Source organism: Cryptotermes secundus, unplaced genomic scaffold, assembly GCF_002891405.2.
Source record: "Cryptotermes secundus unplaced genomic scaffold, Csec_1.0 scaffold14, whole genome shotgun sequence".
Taxonomy (NCBI): Eukaryota; Metazoa; Arthropoda; class Insecta; order Blattodea; family Kalotermitidae; genus Cryptotermes; species Cryptotermes secundus.
Window position 1 is genome coordinate 409,422 of NW_019718022.1, and position 23,251 is coordinate 432,672.

The window sequence follows — 23,251 nt, forward strand, 5'->3', positions numbered from 1 at the left end:
CGCCTCGGTAGCGTCAGAGCCGGCTCTGGGGTTCACCCAGCCTCTTGTCCAATTGATACCAGAGTTAAAGCGGCAAGGGCGTGGAGCTGTACCTCCACTGCCCCATATTCCTACATGGCATAGTGTTCAGTTGCATAATTAAGAGCAGGGATTACTGTACCTTCACCGTAATCTGGATAAAAGTAAGGAGCTTTAGTGCTTAAGGCAGCCTGCGCGGGTTACGACTTAATCAAGAGATGATGTTGCCAGGACTGAGAGAAATGTGGAAAAGAAAAATAAAGCGAACTCTAAAATGTACTCGTAAAAGTTGTCTCTGTACGTAATTACTTAAGCGCTGTGCCATGGAGACTTAGGGGGGAGCAGATGTATAGATCCACGTGTTCTTGACCTCGGCGCTAGTTGGAGGCGAGTGGTCAGCTTCACTCCCCGGCTGCTTTATCCCCGGGGAAAGAGCCCCCGGTACCCAGTGGATAGGAAGCTGGATGGGCCCCAGAACCGGTCTGGACGACCTACCGGGATTCGAACTCCGACTCCTCCGCCGTCCAGCCCATAGGTGACTAATATCCCATTCGAACTGTGGTAACGTAGGAGCGATATAGCGACTGGCTACGGGCTGAACGACCGAGGGGTCAGGGTTGGAGTCCCGGTATGTTGAAGAATTTCTCTTCACCATGTCGGCCAGACCAGCTATGGGGCCCACCCAGCTTCCTAGCGGATGGGTGCCGGGGCGTGAAGCTTGCCATTCACCAACTACACTCGCGGTCAAGGATACATGGATCTATACATCCACACGCGCATACATAGTGCTTAAGTAGTTAAGAACAGGAAAACTTCGTTTTTCGTACGGTGTAAGGTGTAAGGTGGACGGGGTAGCGTAGTTGGTTCAGGCACTATGCTACAAGACGGAAGGTCGCGGGATCGAATCCCGATGAGGTCAATGTATTTTTTTTTTCAATTTACGTAGTCCTTCCAGCCGCACTATGGCCCTGGGGTCGACTCAGCCTCTAACAGAAATGAGTACCAGGAATATTCCTGAGTGGTAAAGGGTGGCCGGCGCGTAAGACTGACAACCTTACCGCCATCTATGGGGCTATTGTCTAGAAAATGTTGGAACCTCAACATCTCACAACCCTATGGGCCTCCACGACCTGTTACAGGGACACCTTTACTTTTACTGTGTATGTAAGTCCGTAGGTCTGTGTTGTTCCATAGTGTTGCTCCGTCAGTTGCAAACGGGGTTACGGAAAGGAAGTCCATTTGAAGTTGCGTGCAGTGTCCGGAAGTGCATTCCTGCACGTGTGGGGCGATAGTGTTGCGTACATGCCAGCGCAGTACCGCCGTCTTCTGTGGCTGCGGACGTTGCGGAGACGCGCCCGATACTGCGTATGGTTCGCTTGAATGGGCGCCCCGTTACGTAACAAGTTCCGGGAAGAACACAACAACGCCTACTTTTGTTACAACACGTTGCCATTTATACAAAGAGCCCAGCATAAGGTGGAAGTCATTAGTTGTACCCTGCTGAGTCCGCCCGCGGTGTTAGACGGGCCAGCACTACTGCGTCACGTTCGGAACGCTTCCATTTCAAATCTCGGCTTGGATACCAACTGTCCCGTACTCAGCCCCTCTATGCGAATGCTGGGATAGACCCATCTTGTAAGTCACGGACAAACCCCTGCACGTGACATTATTAAAGTAGAGTACATAATAACATTGTTATAATAGTGTGTCTCATGGATATGAATTTTATCCAATTATCCGAACAGCCTTTGTCGCTAATTCGGACAATCGGCGTTCTACTGTAAATGCAAGTAAATGTTGGGATAGTACCTCGAATTAGGCCACGACAGTTTCCTTTAATATGCACTCCATTTCATGATTCACTACACAGCGTACCACTCGACGCTGTGTAAAAAGAAAAGTTAAAGTTGTCCCTGTGCTAACTAAGTGAGCACTGCGCTATGATTGCGTGTGGGGCAGTGGATGTATAAATTCACATTCGCTTGACTTCGGAATTAGCTGGAGGTGAGTGGTCAGTTTCACGCCCCGGTCGCTTTACCCCCGACGATAGAGCCCCCGATACCCATTGGGTAGGAGGTTGGGTGGGCCCCAGAGCCGGTCTGGACGATGTGGAGAAAACATTCTTGACCATACTGAGACTCGAACTCCGACCCCTCGGTCGTCCAGCCCGTAGGCATTCGCTATATTGACTGCGCTATCCCGGCTCCTACCCGACGCTGTGTAGTCTTAACTGGTCGTAACTATTGATAGCGTCGTTACGTAATCCATAAACAAGAACACAGTTTCAGTGGCTGTTAGACGTTTGAATGTGAGTGCTAACCGGCCTATCCTTGTTGCATGTGAGGCTCGACGCCTGCGTTGGCTTCGGCGATCTTTTCTTGAGTTCGTTCCCATTTGTTAGTTGAAACTAGTTCCTTGACAGATTGGCATAAAAGGAAGTTCTCTGAAGCCAAGTCTTGCGAAAGAGAAGGCCATGGAATTTCCCCACTCTCACCGATACATTATCCTCGTAATAGGTAATTGGAATTCATTTTCGTATTCAGATATTTTGAGTTCTCACACCGTGTAGTCTGTAGTTACTTACCACTGATTCGGAGCAACATACTGACGTCATCTTCAGAGACTTCCACTCTGTCAGACTGTGTGGTTGACGTAATCTAGAATGTCACAATACATCGGCGCTGCGGGGAGTTGGTAAAGCAGGGACATGCGCATCCCTCCGTGAACTATTGTAAATTCCTCATCTTTTTTTTATTGCTAGTGGAGTGGGACTATGTCCCTTGAACTGCAGCCACTTCTGGCCTATTGTACCAGCCCCAGATGATAGGTGAGGGTGATTGTGGAGCAATTGGTGAAATGAAGATTGGTAGGGGAAACCGAAGTACTCGGAGAAAACCTGCCCCAGGGCCACTTTGTCCACCACAAATCCCACTTGACGAGACCCGGGATCGAACATGGGCCACCGCGGTGGTAAGCCAGCGACTAACCGCTTGAGCTATGGCGCGGCCCTCGAAATTCCTCATCTTTCTCTGAACTGAAAAAAGTAAACATACTAAATATTAATACCAAAAATTGAATTCTGTAAAGAAATAAATTTCGTCCTTTATTGAACTGTAATATCATATCTTATACCAGCATGTACCCATTGTGTAATGTATCAGGAGTTCGTGGTATTATATCAACGTTTAAAAAGCCCCATCTTAAGGGAAGAATAGATTAAGGGCGTTTGAAAACAAAGTTAAGGAGCATAAACATGAGGCTGGAAAAAATTACGTAATGATGAGCTTCAGAATTTGTATTCTTCACGAAATATTGTTAAAATTATGTAATCAACGATGGTTAAATGAGCCTATAGCATACAAAAAGAGGAGAAATATGCAAAAAAGTTTAAGCGAAACCCCTATTGACATGAGATGACTTTGAAGACCTAGGCCGAAATGAAAGAATAATATTAAAATTTAACGTACCGAAACATGGGCTATGATATCTCGGTCGATATAGCGGTTAGGTTACGTGCTCGACTGCCCAAGGAACATGTGCTGTGATGACAAATGTGGGCCATACTTTTCTGCACTTCTGGCGAGAAGATATGGTCCATAAATAACGAGTATTTTCATTCTCACGACTCAGGGTGGCGAAGGCCAGCACAATTTACCCGACCGACGATTAAGAACCGGGATATCTCAGTCGGTATAGCGAGGGGCTACGGGCTGGATGGTCTGAATTCGATTCCCGTCAGGGGCAGGACATTTTTCTGTTCTCTGCAGTGTTCGGACCGGCTCTAGGGCCCACGCAGCTTCCTATCGAATGGGTACCGAGAGTAAAGCGGCCGGGGCGTGAAGTTGACCACTCACCTCTGTCTAGTGCCGATGTCAAGAACGGTGGAGCTGTATCTCCACTCCCGAATACGTCTTCATAGCGTGGTGCTTAATTAATTGGACAGGAACAACTTTACATTTTACCTCCTTGAATGACCAACCGACGTGGTCGATGAGTAGCGACTGAAAGAGGCTGTTGCGATTTCCATTCTGAATACTAAACATAAGAAATGGTGTTTCAGTTTGGTGTTTGTTGTGTACTGTTAGGTATGGAGAGAAATGTACACAGTTAACGAAAGTTAGTGCTGCAGATACATAGAGGAACTGGGTAAGTGGGTGCAGCTGAAAGCCCCAGAGCGCTACTTTAACAGGAAACAGGCACTGCATAAAGATTTCTCTCTTCTGAGATGTGACCACTTGTAGTCCCATAGAAGATCGTAGGCTTTTCGGAAGGATTCCTGAACTACACGGCCTCACGTTCCAGAACATCAGATCAGAAAGTTCATAGATGACAAGTGAGTACCGTCGGCACTGTTGGCATGATGACTTTACCACGGTTATACTAACTCAGCTTGTCCGCGCCATAGCTCAAGCGGTTAGTCGCTGGCTTCCCACCGCGGCGGCCCGGGTTCGATCAAGTGGGATTTGTGGTGGACAGAGTGGCGCTGTAGTGCCAATCTTCATTCCACCAAATTCTCCATCATAATCACACGGGCCAGGCTACAGTAGGCCAATCAGTGGCCGCCGTGCCGAGTGGACCCAGTTGGACTCCACCCCCCACTAAGCGAATAAAAAAAAACTCAGCTTGAAATGACAGGATACACGTATATAATACTGATCATTTGTGTACACTGCCTGGCTTTCAAAATATATCCATGTTTATGCGTTATTTGTGCGTAAAGTGAACACAAAAATGTGAATCCATATGTGTCCATTTGTGAACTGTCGCCAGATGGCAGCAGAGGTGTGGGTGGGTATCTGTTGCGTAACACAAAACTTACAGTGTCACGTGTGATTGAAGAGCGATTGTGCCATTATTGTGCAGAACGTAGTTCGGTACCGCGTTTCGGGAAACATGTCTGTATTGTCTTGATTTGTTGTATTATTTTACGGTAATACACGTAACGATTCTGACCGTAACTCAAATTGTATAGCTTTGAATGAAATGGGTAAGGTAAAAAGGTAAATATATCCCTGTAACAGGCCGCGGAGGCCCATAGGGTTGTGAGACGTTGAGGGTCCATATTTTCTAGACAATCGTCTCACAGATGGCGGTAAGGTTGTCAGCCTTAAGCGCCGCCCGCCGTTTACCCCCCAGGAAGATTCTTGATACTCATTTCTGTTAGAGGCTGAGTCAACCCCAGGGCCACAGTGCGGCAGGAAGGATTAGGTCGATTGAAAAATCCAATGACCTTATCGGGAATCTAACCCACGACCTTCTGACTTGTAGCATAGTGCCTCAGCCACGCTACCGCGTGTCCCCAATGAACTGAGTGATGGTGAATAATGAACCGGAAGGGATGTGGAAGGAAGCAGTCGTGTCCAAGCTTAAGGTTTTGTCCCGGCATCGAGAGACTGAGGAAAACCATGCAGAAATCTCAGGATAGTCGGTGTCATGGTCGAGATTCGAATTATAGTTGGTCGTCATTATAAAGACGCATGCTTTTTGTAACCTTTGGAGGTGGAAAGGCGTTATTAAGTAAACCAAGAGTAAGAGTACGGTGAAAATGAAAGAGCAGAAGAAAGTCACAGATTGCCGAGAGATTTCATGAAGCTGACAATGTGAGGAAGTGAGAAGTTTCTCGCAGCGGAGCACTGTCATAATATGCGCAAAGCATTAGGAAGGTTCCCACAGAGCAACACGCTACGCCACAATTACTCCAGAACTCCGTCTCTTTCTCACACTCCAGCTTCATTTTCCACCATTTTCCTTAAGCGCAAATAACACTCCTGTCATATATTGCTAATTTAATTAACGAAAGCGAAAGCTCTGCCAAAATGAGGTGCACGCATTTTCCGGACCATTTTCAGCGCGGCGCACATTTATCGAAACTAACTGCATGGAGTTGAGCCCAGTTGGTATAGCGACTGGCTGCAGGCTGGACGACCGAGGTGTTGGAGTTCGAGTCCCGGCAGGAGCAATAATTTTCTTTTCTCCACAGCGTCCAGACCGGCTCTGAGGCCCACTCATCCTCCTGTCTGTTGGGTACCGGGGAGATTTCCTCGGGTGTAATGCAGCCGGGGCGTGAAGCTGACCACGTACCTATATCTAGTGCCGACGTAGAGAATGGTGGAGCTATACCTCCGCTCCCCCATATGTATTGACGACATAGTAGTCAATTAATTAAGCACAGCGATAACTTTTTTTCTTGGCACTACAGCTCCAGTGGGCCTAGGCCTACCTACATGAACTTCTCCGTTCACTTCGGCTTTTCTAGATCTTACACATTCGGTAGGACTCCTTGGGCGGGTGATCAGCTCGTCGCAAGGCCTCTACCTGTACACAAACACAGAAAAACGCACACACACACACAAACTAAACATCCATGTCCTGAGTGGGATTCGAACCCACGATCCCGGTTTCCAAGCGAGCGAAGACAGTACATGCCTTAGACCGCTCGGCTACCGTGACCGGCCAGCGATAAGTTTACCTTTGCTTTTTTAGCTGTTATAGAGCTGAACCCTTCTTGAGAAGTCGCCAGCTGCTAAACTACTCAAGAATTTTGTAACATTTTTGGGAACCCGAAGGTTCACTGCCGTGCTCAAAAGAGCTCTCAACCGGTCCCTATCCTGAGCAAGATAAGTGTAGTCCATACCATCCCATCCTCTCTCTAAGATCTATCTTAATATTATCCTTCCACTATAATACGAGTACATGCCGGGTCCCCATGATTTACTCCAAAAGTATATTTGTGTAATTTTAAGACGATTTATATGTAATTTTAATGTAAACATAAGTGGTCTCCGTTTATGTACGAGCCCCTCAAGGTGGCCCCATGGGACTGAAACACGTAAAGCGATTGTATTACGTCAAGTTCTTGCTGAATCTTGCTACACTTGTTGGTTGTCACATTCCATAACAGTTGATACCTACCTTGATATACGTGGTATATATATAATGCAGTAGAGTCTTTGATGTAACTTCTCAGCATATTGGTCGAATCAACCATAGCTCAAGCGGTTAGTCGCTGGTTTCCCACCGCGGCGGCCCGGGTTCGATCCCGGGTCTGGTCAAGTGGGATTTGTGGTGGACAAAGTGGCGCTGGGGCAGGTTTTCTCCGAGTACTTCGGTTTCCCCTGCCAATCTTCATTCCACCAATTGCTCCATAATCACCCTCACCTATCATCGGTCTGGTACAATAGGCCAGAAGTGGCCGCAGTACAAGGGACTGTCCCACCCCACTAGCAATAAAAAAAAGGTTGAATCACCGCTTACTGATGCTTTCGTGTAAGTTCATGACGTTTCGGCCACAGAGGACCGTCATCAGATATATAAATTGTTGTACTGTTCTATACTAACCCATGAGGGCTGTACACCCAAAAGTTTATTAGTTTTAAAAACAAATTTGGTTCTTGGTAGAATAATATATCCGCATATAATAATTGTAATTTAAAAGTGGTTTAATAATCTGTGAATTTGCACTGAAGAGTATCACACACACACACTCTATACATATGTATAGAGTATATGTATAGCATATGTAAAGTAATGAACTAATGTAGCAGAGCTGAAGCAGAATACAGATGTCTGTCTCCTAAGCTTTGCGGGCCTCTGTTGAGCTGCAGCCATCCTTAGAAGATTTTCCCAGACTTGGCTACTCCTGGGAATCAGATCTTTCGGTTTTCACTTTGGATTTCGCAACAGTAATTTTTTTTACAGAGCAATGTCGTCAGCGTTGCGTCCAACCCATAACCTGGAGGGTCAGGCCCCTGTATTTATATCCCCCAGTGATAGGGTGGCCCAGTTATATCCCCAGGCACCGGGCTCCCCTTTCGCAGGGCTACGGTGGAAGTATCACATCCCAGAAAATCACAATCTTAACACACACCGCGTTTACAGTCTCAAATCTCATTCGTACTGAAAGTTTGAGGGAAGGTCGCCCGTTCGATTTCCAATGAGGTCATTGGATTTTATAATTAACCTAATCTTTCCAGTCGCACTATGGCCCTGGGGTCGACTCAGCCTCTAACAGAAATGAGTACCAGGAATCTTCCTGGGGAGTAAAGGGCGAGGGGAGGCTTGCCCGTAAGGCTGACAACCTCACCGCCATCTGTGAACTGACTGTGTAGATGATGTGGGAGCCTCGACGTCTCACAACCCAAATGGGCCTTCACGGCCTGTTACAGGAACAGTGTATCTTCGAGGAGACTGTTTGTCGCTGGGAAGATATCGGAATAGCAATGTATGGAAGGAAGAATGGTTACAGGGATAGCTTTACCTTTTATTGCAAGTTTGAGCCGCCGTCTGCTGAGCTAATTCGCGTGCAGTGTCTGTCGAGAATTCCTTCTTATCAGGCACCGGTAGGTGTCGAGTGCCTGTCTCCATACAAGAAACAAATACCGTTGTTAACGTTGGGTTCATGGATGGGCGCTAGTAAGTACACTGTCCTTTATGACTGGCCAGTGGCTGGAATATTCTTGCAACGCAAGCGCACTGCATTGATCTGATTTTCATTGCATTTCAGGCTAATGGATCCAGGTCACATTGCACCCACAGTGCTCACTATTACGTACCAGTGTGGGTTAATCTGAGCTTATGGGTTCTTTACACGAACTGCTTGAAGCGAACGCACCGACGGGAGATAATTTCTCTTGAGTCTTATCATCCGTGAGCACCGCCAGGTTTTTTTTGCGGGCTGGGGGGGGAGCATTGATGCAGAAAATTTGCTTACAAAATAAGTATAATTCATGTAGGGTTTGAGGATCTCATGACGCTCACAACGGTGGTTATGAAGGTTTCTGTCTTCTGGGATATAACGCCGTGTAGTCCGTTGAAGGTGAACCGACGTTTCGGAGGAACATGTCGCCTCCTTTAGGATCGAAGAAAAGCCAAGCAAGAAAGCAGAACGAGGCAGGTAGCAAGCTTGTCTGATTCGTCGACCTTGAAGATGGAGGCGACATGTTCCTCCGAAACATCGGTTGACTATCAACGGACCACATGGCGCTGTATCCCTTTTTACGTTTAAACCGTCTAAGAATAAGCCGGGATAGCTCAGTCGGTATAGCGACTGGCTACGGACTGAACGACCAAGAGGTTGGAGTTCGAGTCCCGTAGGGTCAAGAATTTTCTCTCCTCCAAGGTCAAGAAAATGTGGGTCTATACATCCACTCCTCCGTACATCTTCATGGCGTAGTGCTTGGTTAGTTAAGTACAGAGACAACTTTACATTTTTATGGTCTGATACGTTGTTAAATAACAAACATATGCACATGGCTCCTCGTTGGACTTAGTGGGATTTCAGTGCCGTCTTTTTCATAACGAATTAATCTCTTTTCTTGTTAGTGGTACGTGAAATAGAACTGTTCCGTCTTTTTTGTTGGACATTGCAGGCATCTGCCCATTGGATCGTAACGTTGGAGCGGCTTCAGGTCGCTGTCCAAACATTCTTGTCATTTATTTTGTCGTGCTTTGTTGCGGTATTGATCCTGCGACCGCACTGAAATACCATTCCTGCCTTCCCTTTGCAATTCTTAGCTTTTCTCGTCAACATTCAACATTGGAATAGATATAACTATACTGTGTCTAAAGCATCTGTGAGGTTGCGTCATCATCAGAAAGCTACTGGATTCTATTTTTAGCGTACGATGGGATCTAAAATCGTCCTAATGGACACACATGAGTTTTCTTCCGTAAAATTGCTTACTTAAGGGGGACGCGGTAGCGTAGTTGGTTGAGGCGCTATGCTACAAGCCGGAAGGTCGCGGGTTAAAGTCCCGATGAGGTCATTGGATTTTTTTTTTCAATTGACCTAATCCTTCCAGTCGTACTATGTCCCTGGGGTCGACTTAGCCTCTAACAGAAATGAGTACTCCTGTGGGTAAAGCGCGGCCGGCGCGTAAGGCTGACAACTTTACCGCCATCTGTAAGCCGACTGTCTAGAAAATGTGGGAGCCTCAACGTCTCACAACCCTGTGGGCCTCCACGTCCTGTTACAGGGATAGCTTTACTTTTTACTTAAAATTGCTTACGCAGGATATCATATGCCCTTAAAGACGGTTTAGACAAACAATATTAAATCTTAAATTGTGGCTAAGTTTTAATTTTAGCCTACCCTATTAGTGTACATTTAATATTTTCACAGAACCATTGGAATATATTTACATTTGAGATTACGGCCTTCTGGTTTCATACATAGGTACGAACGTTTCGGACAAACCTTATGCCACGATCTGCAAGGTAGAAAATCTTCGATCCTCATCGTGGCGGTAGGTTCTTCCGAAATATCGGTACACTGGTGTATCATGAAGCCGGTCACGGTAGCCGAGCGGTCTAAGGCTCGCTCTAAGGTCTTCGCTCGTTCAGAAGCCGGGATCGTGGGTTAGAATCCCACTCAGGGCATGGATGTTTGTGTGCGTTTTTCTGTGTTTGTGTACAGTTAGAGGCCTTGCGACGAGCTGATCACCCGCCCAAGGAGTCCTACCGAATGTGTAAGATCTAGAAAAACCGAAGTGAACGGAGAAGTTCATGGAGGTAGGCCTAGGCCCACTGGGGCTGTAGTGCCAAGGGGGGGGGGGGGTATCATGAAGATGGAGGTAGTGCGCTTCTCCGAAACGTTTCTACCAATGTACCAAAGTAAGAAGACCTCGCATTCCAAAATGCCATAATCTCTACATTCATCGTCGTTAGCATCTGAAATTTCACGTATTTAGACCCCCACGCAAATGGAAAATAAATATTCATCTGTATTTGTGTTTAAATGCAGCGAAACATAGGTTACATATTATGGATCACATCAATATATCCACACGTTGTCTCTGTCACAACGTAAACTATACGAGTATTATGGTCAAAATTCCTCACTTTTCGAGTATTTCAAGTATTCAGTTCCTTTGTGTAAATCTTTGCTGTTGTCCTCACCTGAAGTCGCACTTGTCAGGCTGGTTTCACGCTGCAGTCACCTTTCAGGAGTTCCTCTAATGAAAAGTGGACACACGAGACACAGTCGATGTATAATGTACACGTCACAATTTGGACTCAGCCTCCAAGTTCGGAAGTTAAATATTCATGTCATACGGAAGACAGCGGTTCTATGTATGTACGACGTACATGATGGTTCGCTGTGCTGAGTGGCGCATGCGAATTGAGAATGTGGGCACTGTACAAACATGCAGGAATATATTATGAATTTTTAAACAGAATTTAACGTATTAGATACAGGGATGGACGCGGAAAATAACTTTTTTGATAGTTTCCCTTCGGAATTCTAAAAAATTTGATGTTCTGTGTTTAACAAAAACATCTCTCTCTGATGTTAAAAACTCTTTCAGCTTCTTCTTCTTCTTCTTCTTCTTCTTCTTCTTCTTCTTCTTCTTCTTCTTCTCCTCCTCCTCCTCCTCCTCCTCCTCCTCCTCCTTCTTCTTCTTCTTCTTTTTCCCCTTCTTCTCTACCTCCTACATGCTGACACAGTTGATAGAAAGTTATAAGGCAGTGAGATTGAGTGACGTCCAATGCCGTTATGTTCATACCGAGTTTGACTAAAAGTCTCTGTCTGTAATACTGATGTGCCGATCGAGTCGGGTTAAGGGAAAAGTTCCTCCACGTGAACAAGCCATAAAGATCGAAAGTTTCCTCCACGTGAAGAAACCAAAGGGCTTAAAAGTTCCCTCCACGTGAATGAACAGGCCAGAAGGTCTGAATATTTCCTCCGGTCGAGCAAGCCTGAAGTCCCAAAAGTTCCCTTCCTATGAGCAAGCTCTGAGGCTCAAAAGTTCTCTCCATGCAGACAAGCCTGATGGCTCAAAAGTTCACTCCACTTGAACAAGTCGCAAAAGTCTCAAGCTCAAAAGTTCCTTCCCCGTGAACAATCCAGAAAGCCAAAAAGTTTCCTCCCTCTGAGCAAGCTGTGAGGCTCGGAAGTTCCCACCACTTCAACAAATCTGAAGGCTCCAAAATTCCCTCCACGTGGGTGAACAGGCCAGAAGACCTGAATATTTCCTCCACCTGAACAAGTCAAAAGGCTCAAAAGTTTCCTCGCTGTGAGCAAGCGGTGAGGCTCCAAAGTTCTCTCAACGGGAACAGATCTGAAGGTTCAGAAGTTTCATCAGTCCCGGAAACTAAGAGTTTCGCGAAACACATTGCGACCGCTAGAGCAGGCTTCTTGCACCGCGTTGTACATAATAAGTTCGTTTGCTGGCGGCGCGCTAAGTGGCTGTCGTTGAGTGCTGATGGAGTTGGTGTAGATAAGATCAGTGTTATCGACATTTCCAGATTGTCGTCAACAGGCGGGGATCCTGAAATCACGCAATGTATGAGACCTGAATGAGTTGCACATTGAAATCGAAATGTTTACCTTTTCCCTCCCAGTTTTAGCCTTTTCCAAAAATTCATGTGTGAATTTATTTTCAAAATCAGAATAATTCAACAGCAGGCGGACACATGAGTCCTCATGCCTCTTTACGGAGTACGTGAGATGTTGTGTTTCATACATTATGGAACAGGTCGATAGTGCCTAAAGAAATCAGCTTCACAACTGTTTCTCTCCGTGGAATAAGTAATAGTTGTTTAAAACGGGGAATCGTCCGGTATTCTAGAAACCAGAAAAAATAACGATTCGGAAACTGGGTCTGTTTCCGTTCTCAGATGAGGGGGAGGAGACCCCTACTCTGTCGGTCCCCCCCCCCTTTTTAGTTTCTTGGGGTGGGGTGAAACTGAGTCCACTTGGTACGTCGGCCACTACTTGGCCCATTGTACCAACCCCGGATGATAGATGATGATGATTATTGGAGAAGTCGGTGGAATGGGAATTGGCAGGGGAAACCGAAGTACTTTGTCCACCAGAAATCCCATACGACATGACCTGTGATCGAACCCGGGCCGTCGTGGCGGGAAGCCGGCCACTAACCGTCTAAGCTATGCACGCCAGTTAGCTCGATCCATGTATTATTGATGTGATAACATAACGGAAGGTAAGATGGATGAGGCATGTAGTACGCATCGTAGAGGTAAGCAACGAATACCGAATTTGAGTCGGAAAACCTGAAGGGAAGATACAACTTTAGAGAGCTAGATATAGATGGGAAGATGTTATTAAAATGAAGAAGTAGGATATCAGGATGTTGACTATATTTATTTGGCTCAGGATAGGGAATAATTGCAGGATCTTTTAAACACGGTAATGAACCGTCGGGTTTCATAAAATTCTTGGAATTTCTTGCGTGGCTGAAAATATTGGCTCCCTAAGAAAGGGAGTTAGCAAGTTGATGAATAATGAAGTTGAAAGGATATGGAAGGAAGCTGACGTACCCAAATTTGATGTCTTGTCCCGGAATATTGGGGGCACGCGGTAGCGTAGTTGGTTGAGGCACTGTGCTACAAGCCGGAAGGTCGCGGGCTCGAGTCCCGATGAGGTGATTTTTTCAATTTACCTAATCCTTCCAGCTGCACTGTGACCCTGGGGTCGTCTCAGCCCCTAACAGAAATGAGTACCAGGAATCTTCCTGGGGGATAAAGGGCGGCCGGCGCGTAAGGCTGAGAACTTTACCGCCAACTTTGAGCCGATTTTCCAGATAATGTGGGATCCTCGACATCTTACAACCCTATGGGCCTCCACGGCCTGTTACAGGGATAGCTTTGCCTTTCTTTTTATCCCGGAATATCTGTTGAAGAAGTGAGGAAAATGTGCAAAGCCCCAGTCATTATAGCCAGTCTCCGTGTCTGGATTTGAGTGCGGGACCTCTCGAATACAAAGCAGGGCTTCTGTCCACGCGACATAAGCTTTCAGTGCGTTTATGGTCGATTTAAATAACATGAACCTCTTTGAAAAGAGAGTTAGTTTGTTTTGCTCCGTGCTTTGTGTGGTTTCAGTTCTACCTGTAATTTCTCCCAGCAACAAATTAAAGACAAAACTTCAGAAAGCGAACTTCGGAACTGGGAAGGAGATGCGTGGAGACGGCGCACACCTCTGCTCTGTTAGGCATTTGTAACGTGAGCGAAGTAACAATTAAGAAAAGCAATCAATATATTGCCCGCCCGGGGACAGATATTCTGGCAGCGGAGCTACAAGAGCACCACTTGGAAGTTTCCGAGCTGTGTCCTGAGAGTTATAACAGAAGATGATGGAACCGACCTACGGCTCTCAGCCTTGGGATTCCTGTTTCGTAACGTTTAACGTGAGAACTGGTGTAGGCCTGCTGAATTACACAATCCTTAAAGTTACGCTGTGTTGTGGGTTAATGTAATGCTGACAGCGCATTTGCGTTCCTTTTTTGCATTGTTTCTTTCTCTTGCCTTTGTATGTGTTTCTTCGTTCCCTTTGTTTTTGTCTATCTATCTATCTATCTATCTATCTATCTATCTATCTATCTATCTATCTATCTATCTATCTATCTATCTGTCTGTCTGTCTGTCTGTCTGTCTGTCTGTCTGTCTGTCTGTCTATCTATCTATCTATCTATTTGTCTGTCTGTCTGTCCGTCCGTCCACCTATCTACCTACCTAGATCTTGTGTAAACGGACATTTCGGAGGAACGTATCGCCTCCATCTTCAGGGAGCTATCTACACGGCGCCACATTCAGAAGACGGCATTCTTCATAGTCACCGCCGTGAAAACCTCAAATCTTACACAGTATGAGGTTCTCACGGCGGTAGTACTGAGGGATGTGAGCCCGTATAGTTTGGTATATAGGTACCCAGAAGACGTGAGCTGAATTGGAACCATAATGTGTATATATAATTTTCTTTTCCTCTGTACATATTTCATTTGTACATGAGAGTGATAAATGCACCGGTAGAGCTCAGCCGGTATCGCTACGGAATGGACGACCGGATTTCCATTCCTGGTACTGGAAAGAGATCTTCTCCACAGTATCCAGATCGGCTCTGGGGCCCTCCTATCCAGTGAGTACGAGGTGTAAATCGGCCAGGGCGTGAAACTGACCATTTACCTCCATCTAGTGCTACGCCTTCATGGCGTGGACGACAGTTAAGGACAGGAGCAACTGTATTTACCTTATGAGAATACTAAACCGGATGTAGTGTTACGTAACGCGGTAACGTATAGCTCATGTAAACGTCGTGGGTAATGTGTTACGGTGGCGGAAACAGAAAGTCTGAGAAAGTCTTGCTTGTAAAGCCACTGGCTCGCATATTACGCCGTATTCGTAGGCAACTTGTTGTATAGTTGTGTCCCACGTGTAGTATAACGAGCACGTATTGAAAATCCACGCCAGAGGGGGTGGCGAACTGGCCCATTTTTGTATTACTGAAAGATGGTCGGACATGTAGAAATAATGGAACTGAGAAGTGATGTTTTCTGGGCTGTAACGCCATGGAGTTCCGACATTACAACCCAGTCAAGGCTTTGCTTATGTTCCGTGGCAGGGCTAAAGGGCCTGGACAGCGCAGTCGGTATAGCGACTGGCTGTGGGCTGGACGACCGAGGGGTCGGAGTTCGAGTCATGGTAGGGGCGAGAATTTTCGCTTCTTCATGGGCTCTGGGGCCCACTTAGCTTCATATCCAATGGGTACCGGGGGCCTTTTCCTCGGGAGTAAAGCGGCCGGGGTCTGAAGCTGGCCACTAACCGCCAACTAGTGCCGAGGTCAAGAAAGCGTTGGTCTATACATCCACTCCCCCATACGTCTTCATGGCATAGTGCTTAATTAGGTAAGCACGGGGACAAAGTTTTACATTGTTTTACTGTTATAAAGAAATGAGTGCCAGGAATTTTCCTGGTGGATAAAGGGCGGCCGACGCATAAGGCTGATAGCCTTACCGCCATCTGTGAGCCGACTGTCTAGATGATGTGGGAGCCTCGACCTCTCACACCCTGTGGGCCTTCATGACTTGTTAGGGGAACAGCCTTATCTTTTTTCTTACCTTTTATAAACTCATAACGATTCGGGAATGGGATCTATTTTCTTCTTCGGGCGGAAGGATACGTAGGTAAGAGATCAACTTTGCCTAGGAGCCCAGCAGAGTAGAAACTTTTTCAGATCCTCACCACCAAAAACCGAAAATAGAACCCATTTCCGAAACGTTGTAGTTTTTATATGAAGAGAACTAGGGCGATAGATGAAATCGAGATAATAGCCCTGAATACTCTGTTACATCATCATACCAACTAATGTTACATACTTAGTTATAAGTATCTTTGTTATGCAAACACTGAATCCTACAGTATCTTCGTAATATCCATGAATGTTTATGGACCAGACATTGTTTAAACTCTGTTGCCATTTCGGATGTTTATGTAGCATTCAAATTCCTATATGAGAACACTCCATGTAATTGTTGGTATTTTTAATCAATCTATGTAGAACTGTTATAACAACAATGGCATTTCTTTAATGGATGCAATGTCAAAAACATTATTTTAAAAGCTTGGTTTACATGTTAGTGTTTAATGCAGTATTTTTGTTGCACACGATTAACAGTTCGATGAAGACAAGTTTACATCGAAATGTGTTGTTATTCACCCAACAATTTAGCAATAAAAGCAACAATTTATGATGCTCTTAGTAACACAGAATATAGATCGTCGAATGGTAAGATGGCTACTCATTAATGAATTGGTAAGGATGTGGTAGCAAGCGGTCGTGGGCTGATTTGATTTGATTTGATGTTTACGCCATTTGCATGAAGGAGCTCAGGAAAATCACAAATTCTTCTCAGGACAGACGATCTTCGGACCCAGTCGAAGTCTTCTTTAAACCTACGAGCTTAAGAGATTATTTTATCCTGTTCCACAAACTTGTGGTATTTTGAGCAGCCCTCGTTAATGTGATGGTTGGGTGTTACGCCTACCTCTTTAATCGCACGAAAATGTTTCTAAATGACAACGCTTCGAGTCAATACCGGGCAGCTTTGGCGTCTGGAAAGATGGGGAAGGCGGGTACCATGAAACTGAAAGTGTAAATTGCAAGTTCGCGACAAGATGTAGAGGAACTGAGAATGTCATTAGGCAGACACAAGGGAGTGCTTGTCCTCGTACTGGGATGCTGACCCCCCCCCCCCGTTGTCTACATACAGGGGGAACGAGAGCGGAAGGATTTACCCCCTCCAACATGGTTACAAAGTTTCGACAGGTGTTCTTTGCGTGTTTGAATGTCAAGACATTTCTATTTATGAAAGTCATAAATTGTTTTGAAGGACAATACACATTCATTTATAGAAGACTGTGTTATTGATACTGTTCATTTCAGATTCTTTTGTTTTACGGCCACCATAACAAAAACATAAAGATTAAAATGTTCAAAACTATGATTTTGCTTCTTGTTTTGTATAGGTAGGAAACATGATCTTCCCTCTTAAGGGGAGTACGTGAATTGAGCATGTTTTCGAACGGTGTGTGGAGGAAATGTTTCTGCCTAAATAGAGAGTAATTGGAGGCTGCAGAGAATGAAATGAGGAGCTTGTGATTGTGCTCTTCAACTGTTATGAAGATGAAATCAAGGAGAAAAAGACGGGCGTGGTACATAATGTGCATGGGGAGGTGGGAAATACCTGCAAAATTTTAGTTGGAAAACTTAATGCGAAGAGACCGGTTGAGGGACTAGGCATAAAAGGATAATATTAAAATTGATCTTCAGAAAATTGGATATGGACTGGGATGGATTTATCTAGTGCAAGATAGGATCCAGGATCCAGTGGTGGGCAGTTATGAACTTTTGGTTCAAGAAAAGTTAGGGGATATTTCGGCCACGCCATAGCTCAAGCGGTTAGTCGCTGGCTTCCCACCGCGGCGGCCCGGGTTCGATCCCGGGGTCTGGTCAAGTGGGATTTGTGGTGGACAGAGTGGCGCTGGGGCAGGTTTTCTCCGAGTACTTCGGTTTCCCCTGCCAATCTTCATTCCACCAAGTGCTCCACAATCACCCTCACCATCATCTGGGTCTGGTACAATAGGCCAGAAGTTGCCGCAGTACAAAGGTCTTAGTCCCACCCCACTAGCAATAAAGAAAAAATGGGATATTTCGATTAAATGAACTTCAATCAGCATCCTAGAAGAACTATGCTCCTTGAAGTTCATTGGCTGTATGTATTATTTTTTCCTGTATACATCATAACAAGTAACGTTTCAGTTAGAACTCATTTATCTTGATGAGTTATGTGTCTCTTGTCATGTACACATTTTTTTTAAATTGATGAAGTTGATAAAAGCTTGGTTATGGCACCACATAAAGCAGCGGTCACAGTAGAGCGAAAATGACCAAAATTAAACTTTCCTGACATCTTGTAATATAGACTGTTCAGTACAAAATTTAATAGAAATATATTCAATAGACTGAGAGGTGAAACCCACAAATACTTGAGCATGACCTCTTTATGCTTTGGTTTCATGTGGAAAGAACGCATTGTAATATTGGCAGCACTGTCATAAGCAACTTCTATAATACTCATAACGGTATTTTACCCTGCTTGGACAACGTTTTACAGGAAACTTCATGTATATTCCCTTATGTTTGTAACTTACATGGTTCTGGAAGCACCACTTGAATATTCTAGCCACTTCACAAAACCCACTATCCCATACATTTAAGCTAAGTGTAAAAATGTATTTGTCAGTGAGGTCTGTTAATTTTCCTATGGCCCAGTGGGCAAGCATATTTCTGGGCTCATGAGAACATGTTATCTGCATATTACTTGCATTTATCAGATAGGCTGAAATGAATTAAGTTTCCATTTCGAATGAATTCGTGACTCAGAGTGTCTTCCTTTCAGTCATCTAACTCAGACATCTTCTTGGCTACCACCTGTTGAGACCTGGGCTGAGGCAGGTGGTGGGTTTCCCTATGGCTGGGAAGAGGCAACAGACAGTGATGGCAAACCGTATTTTATCAAGTAAGTTCCTGGACATTCATTTCTTAGGATAATATACATTAAGTAAAACATTATCTTATATCTCATTAAATATTAATTGATGCTAATATCGAAATAGACATAGGTTATGATGCATGTACACTGATCATGTACTGTTTTATATGTTCTATTTGGGACATGATATGCCAGTTTTAATTACCATATTAGCCATCACGAAATTACATCCAAAATCCATACAGTGTTGCTACTTTAGCAGAGTAGTTGAACATTTTGCAGGATGCAGTCCAGCCTGATGTAACGTTTTCATTTATAGTAGGATCAGCAGGGTGTTTTGCCCATTGCATCCATTAGTTCTTTATTAATATAACTGTGCCTTTACAGTACATTAGCCATGGTATTTTATTATTTTAATAAACAAAATATCTTTCCCTCCATTTCAAATTATTGTTCACGAGGCAGGTAAAAACCTACACTAAAATGTAGTGTGTGTGTTGTGTATTTCATGGTGATTTTGTGCCATGACAGGGACCTTGTTTTCACTTGCAACAGAATTATTAGTTTGTTTACACATTGAAGTTGGCAGTGTAGCCCTGTAAATATAGAACTGGGCATTGGGGTGGGGGGGTTGGCTTTGAGCTTGTTCCATGACCTTGAAGTGTGTAATTTTGTGATGAGTACTATACCTATAACTATGTGGCCTCTTGTATCATCAGTTTCATTATTAAGTCCATCTGTACCTGTGAACACTATCATAACAACACATTACTTCCAATGATGTTAGTGAATATGAATTCTGGAGATGTACAAAAAGCCACAGGACTTTCTTTCAGTATGAAATAATTTCTTTGCTGTTAATAACAAAATGAAAAATTGGTCACTCTAAATAAAAGTACAAAAGTGTAAGTTTGTTGATTAGATTAAGACATAAACCGTACACATAATATATTCATTTTATTATGGATATAAATGTTGTATACTGCAGAGAAAGAGAAATGTGAAAATTTTCCAGACCTATAAAAATTTGAGAAACATACTTTTGTGTTACTTTGGCAAACAGATAATACGATAAAGATATTGAGCTTTCAGAGTGACTGAATCCAATGAAGTCTTCTTGGGGAATCAGTATGTAAAGAATTCCCAGCATTTTGGAGACTCTCCATCCCTGTCATCAGAGTTCAATTGTCTGATCATCTAAGAAGACTCTGTTGAATGATAAAAATGTTTGCATGTTAAGATGAATTGTTTGTTGCTATGCATAAAGCAGTAAGCAAGGACCTAAAATGATAGATGCCCTATTATGTTGTAATGTGTGGAATGTTGACTCTGAAAGACAGTGCATTTATTTCATTTTTCAAGATGTCAGCAGTTTTGTGTGTGTAAATACAGTGTTGAGTATGTTGGAACGTCGTATTGTTTGTTATATGTGCAGTGAACCTATTTTGTTAATTCTGTAATACTGTATGATGTTTATTCCAAAGATATTGAAATATCAGCAGAATATGTGTAAGAAACCAGAAATCCTTTTTTCCACATGTCCAGTGTCTTATGCTTGAATAAGTTAAAACTTAAATAAAAAAATCTGAAATTAAATAAGAACCTATAAATTCCATTTGTTAATTGTTTTAGTTGATGAACAGGAGGGTGATTGTCACGTCACATGAATCGGAAGATTAAGCATTTTTTGGTCTCTGAGATTTGTCATATGTTATTAACTGTTACTGCTGTTTGGATCTGTTTGGACCTTTAAAACATATTGATGTATGTTGACATTCTTTGTGTGATTGTTATATAATCACAATGATTTAAAACAAAAAATTATCTTATGTTCAGTGTTATCTCCGATGAAACCTTGTCCCCTAGGTCTGTTTCTTCTGAAGAGCTTGTGTCTGTAGGAAGCACCTCTGACACGTTTCAGAATGGCCTTCAGGGCCTTCGTCAAATTTTAAGTTAACTTGCACACCTTAAAATCCACGTTACTTTAAAATGTTTTGGCACAGTAACAAGTCTGGGGGAGTTAATTTGAATGGATAGAAAGAGTGATCATCAGCAGGAATGTTGTGGTGTGCCAAGAATTCAAGCATGGATACGAGTATTGTGTGCAGACACATTGGCACTGCTTGAATATTAAGAAAGTGTTTGTGGATGTATGAAACCTAACTAAAATTGCTTAAATTGAGACACTATAGCTTTAAACTAGTTTTAATAAGTCCCTGGTGCTATGTTTAGTCACTGGCTGCACCACATCAGATTACAACATGGCACTTGTTATTTGCTTTATATAAACGTAACAGGAAGGCATAATACTAATGCATGAAAATGCAGACAACCCTGATTTGTGTGGTATGGATTATAGTGTGTTGCTGTTCCCTGACTAGAACAAGGTGTATATAATGTATTTTGGATAACAGTGCTTGTTCTCTTATGTAGCCACATGGTCTCATTCATACTATGGATTGTAACTGTGCCCTAAGAGGAGAATTCTTAGATTAAGTTTGACTGCAAGCATGGTACATTCAGTTCATTATAATTGTATGATTATATTACATATATGCAGATGCTTAAATTCCTTTCTTAACAGTTGATAATTATTTCCACTTCTATTTGTTGAAGGTATGAACCCTTTCACTGTTATGGACTGAACAGTTCTGCAGTGTGTAAGGTAGACAGTGTAATAGAAATGGAATCCTTCACATATAGTACAGAGTGTTGTAACATCAGTTTTTGACTGCAGAAATTTCTCAGCAAATAAAAATAGTGAAGACATTGATATCGTAGATTCAGTTTTAGCTGTAAAGGTAAAGGTGAAGCTTTGTGTGTGCATGTGCGCGTGTGCGTGTGTGTGTGTGTTTTTTTTCGTGTGGAGGGATTAGATATTATATTAGTGTTTAAATTTCTAAATATGGTTGAATGATAAGAAACAGATAGCCAGCCAATGTACTTCTCTTCTCTAACAGCAAAATTGTTATTGTACAATTTAGTGACTTGAGATGTGCCATGTTGAAAGTTAAGGACATTTTCTTGAGACCAGTCAAATCCATAGCAGGGAAACCTGTGTGGTGTGATCGTGTTGGTGTCACTGTAGGTATTGGGCGCACGCACATGGTGATGTCTAGAGTAGACGGTGTCAAGCGACAGCCTTGCGCCAATCAGAATGCCTTTCGACACTTCTTTCTTCACAGACCAAGGTAGTACAGTTGTAGCCAGGATGGGCCCTCCGTTTCCAGTTGTATTAATAAGAAGCAAATCAGTTATTTGGTGCTGTGAGCAAGCAGTTTGGTAAATTGTAGGGCTGTCATCATTGATCACTAATAATTTTCTTTAGTCACTCAGTTAAGAAGCTTGGCCATATGTTGTTCATATTTTAAATCTACAGTGCTTAACTTTTCTTCATATATTACATACATTTTTTGTGTACTTTGTATGTATATTTAATTTTGTAATTTATTTCTGTTGTTAACTTTAATATCAAGGCCTTTTTTGAGCTGTTTCTAATTTCATTTTTGCAATTATAAGTTTATTATGTATTTACTAATACATTAGTATTTTCCTGAAAATCAGACTAATTCATGTGTTAATTGTGGAATTTGCTCATTATTCTCCTTTTAATCAGTTAAAAGCACATTGAATCAACCTACTCTCATTTTAGTTATAATTTTTTTCACCTCTTTTAATTAATTTATTTATTAATAAATGAGTTCAATTTTTTCATGACATATCTTAAATCAAGTAACCAATTAATAAATTAATTCTTTAATCACTGATTAGTTCCTTTAGTGTGCCAATCAGTTAAAGCTCTTGACTATAACGACATTCATTCTTCTAACTTAGAATGTAAGATGTACCATCATTTATTCAATCATTTTTCACATACACTCTTATTTCCTTTTTCTGTTGCCATGTGTTATAGTTCTTAACTTTTAATTTCTCAGAATTTTTCTTTGCATCACTGACTTTGTTCATTGATCTATGATGTTACCCAGAAGGAAAGGTCTTTGAAACAGTTCATTTTTTAATTTCAGACTTCCAATTATAAGTGTATTATCAATTCTTTAGCTAATATGTTAGTATATCAAGTATATTTCTTTTAACCAGGATTGATTGATTAATCATAAATAGTTAATTGATTACTTTTTTAATCAGTTGACATATATATTAAATTTGCTGGTACAGAATGACAAAATTATAGATCGAATGCTCTCTTAAATTTCAGAAATAGTGTTCCAGTGGTTAGGTGAATTTGATGAAATTGTGTAGACCTGTCATGCCAGAGAACTGTGTCAGTTGTGAAATCCTGGAAACAGAGGGCCCTGTAGAGTTTCAAATACTAACGCTGAAGGTGTGGTTTATTTTATTTTTGCACAGTAAAGCAGGATGCAGCGCTGGGACATGAATACAGTTCCATCTCATACATAGTCTTTGTGTTTCTCTTAACAGAAGAT

General features: G+C 43.1%; 1 protein-coding gene across 2 annotated transcripts in view; it reads left to right on the forward strand.

Moving 5' to 3' along the window:
* The window catches only part of LOC111867727, a 120,095-nt gene that overhangs the window by 53,182 nt on the left and 43,662 nt on the right, over window positions 1-23,251 (forward strand). For both annotated transcript variants that reach the window (XM_023861860.2, XM_023869908.2), the window contains exon 3: window positions 18,714-18,833. In XM_023861860.2, coding sequence (XP_023717628.1) covers window positions 18,714-18,833 — 120 coding nt within the window. The remainder of the gene's footprint in view (window positions 1-18,713; window positions 18,834-23,251) is intronic.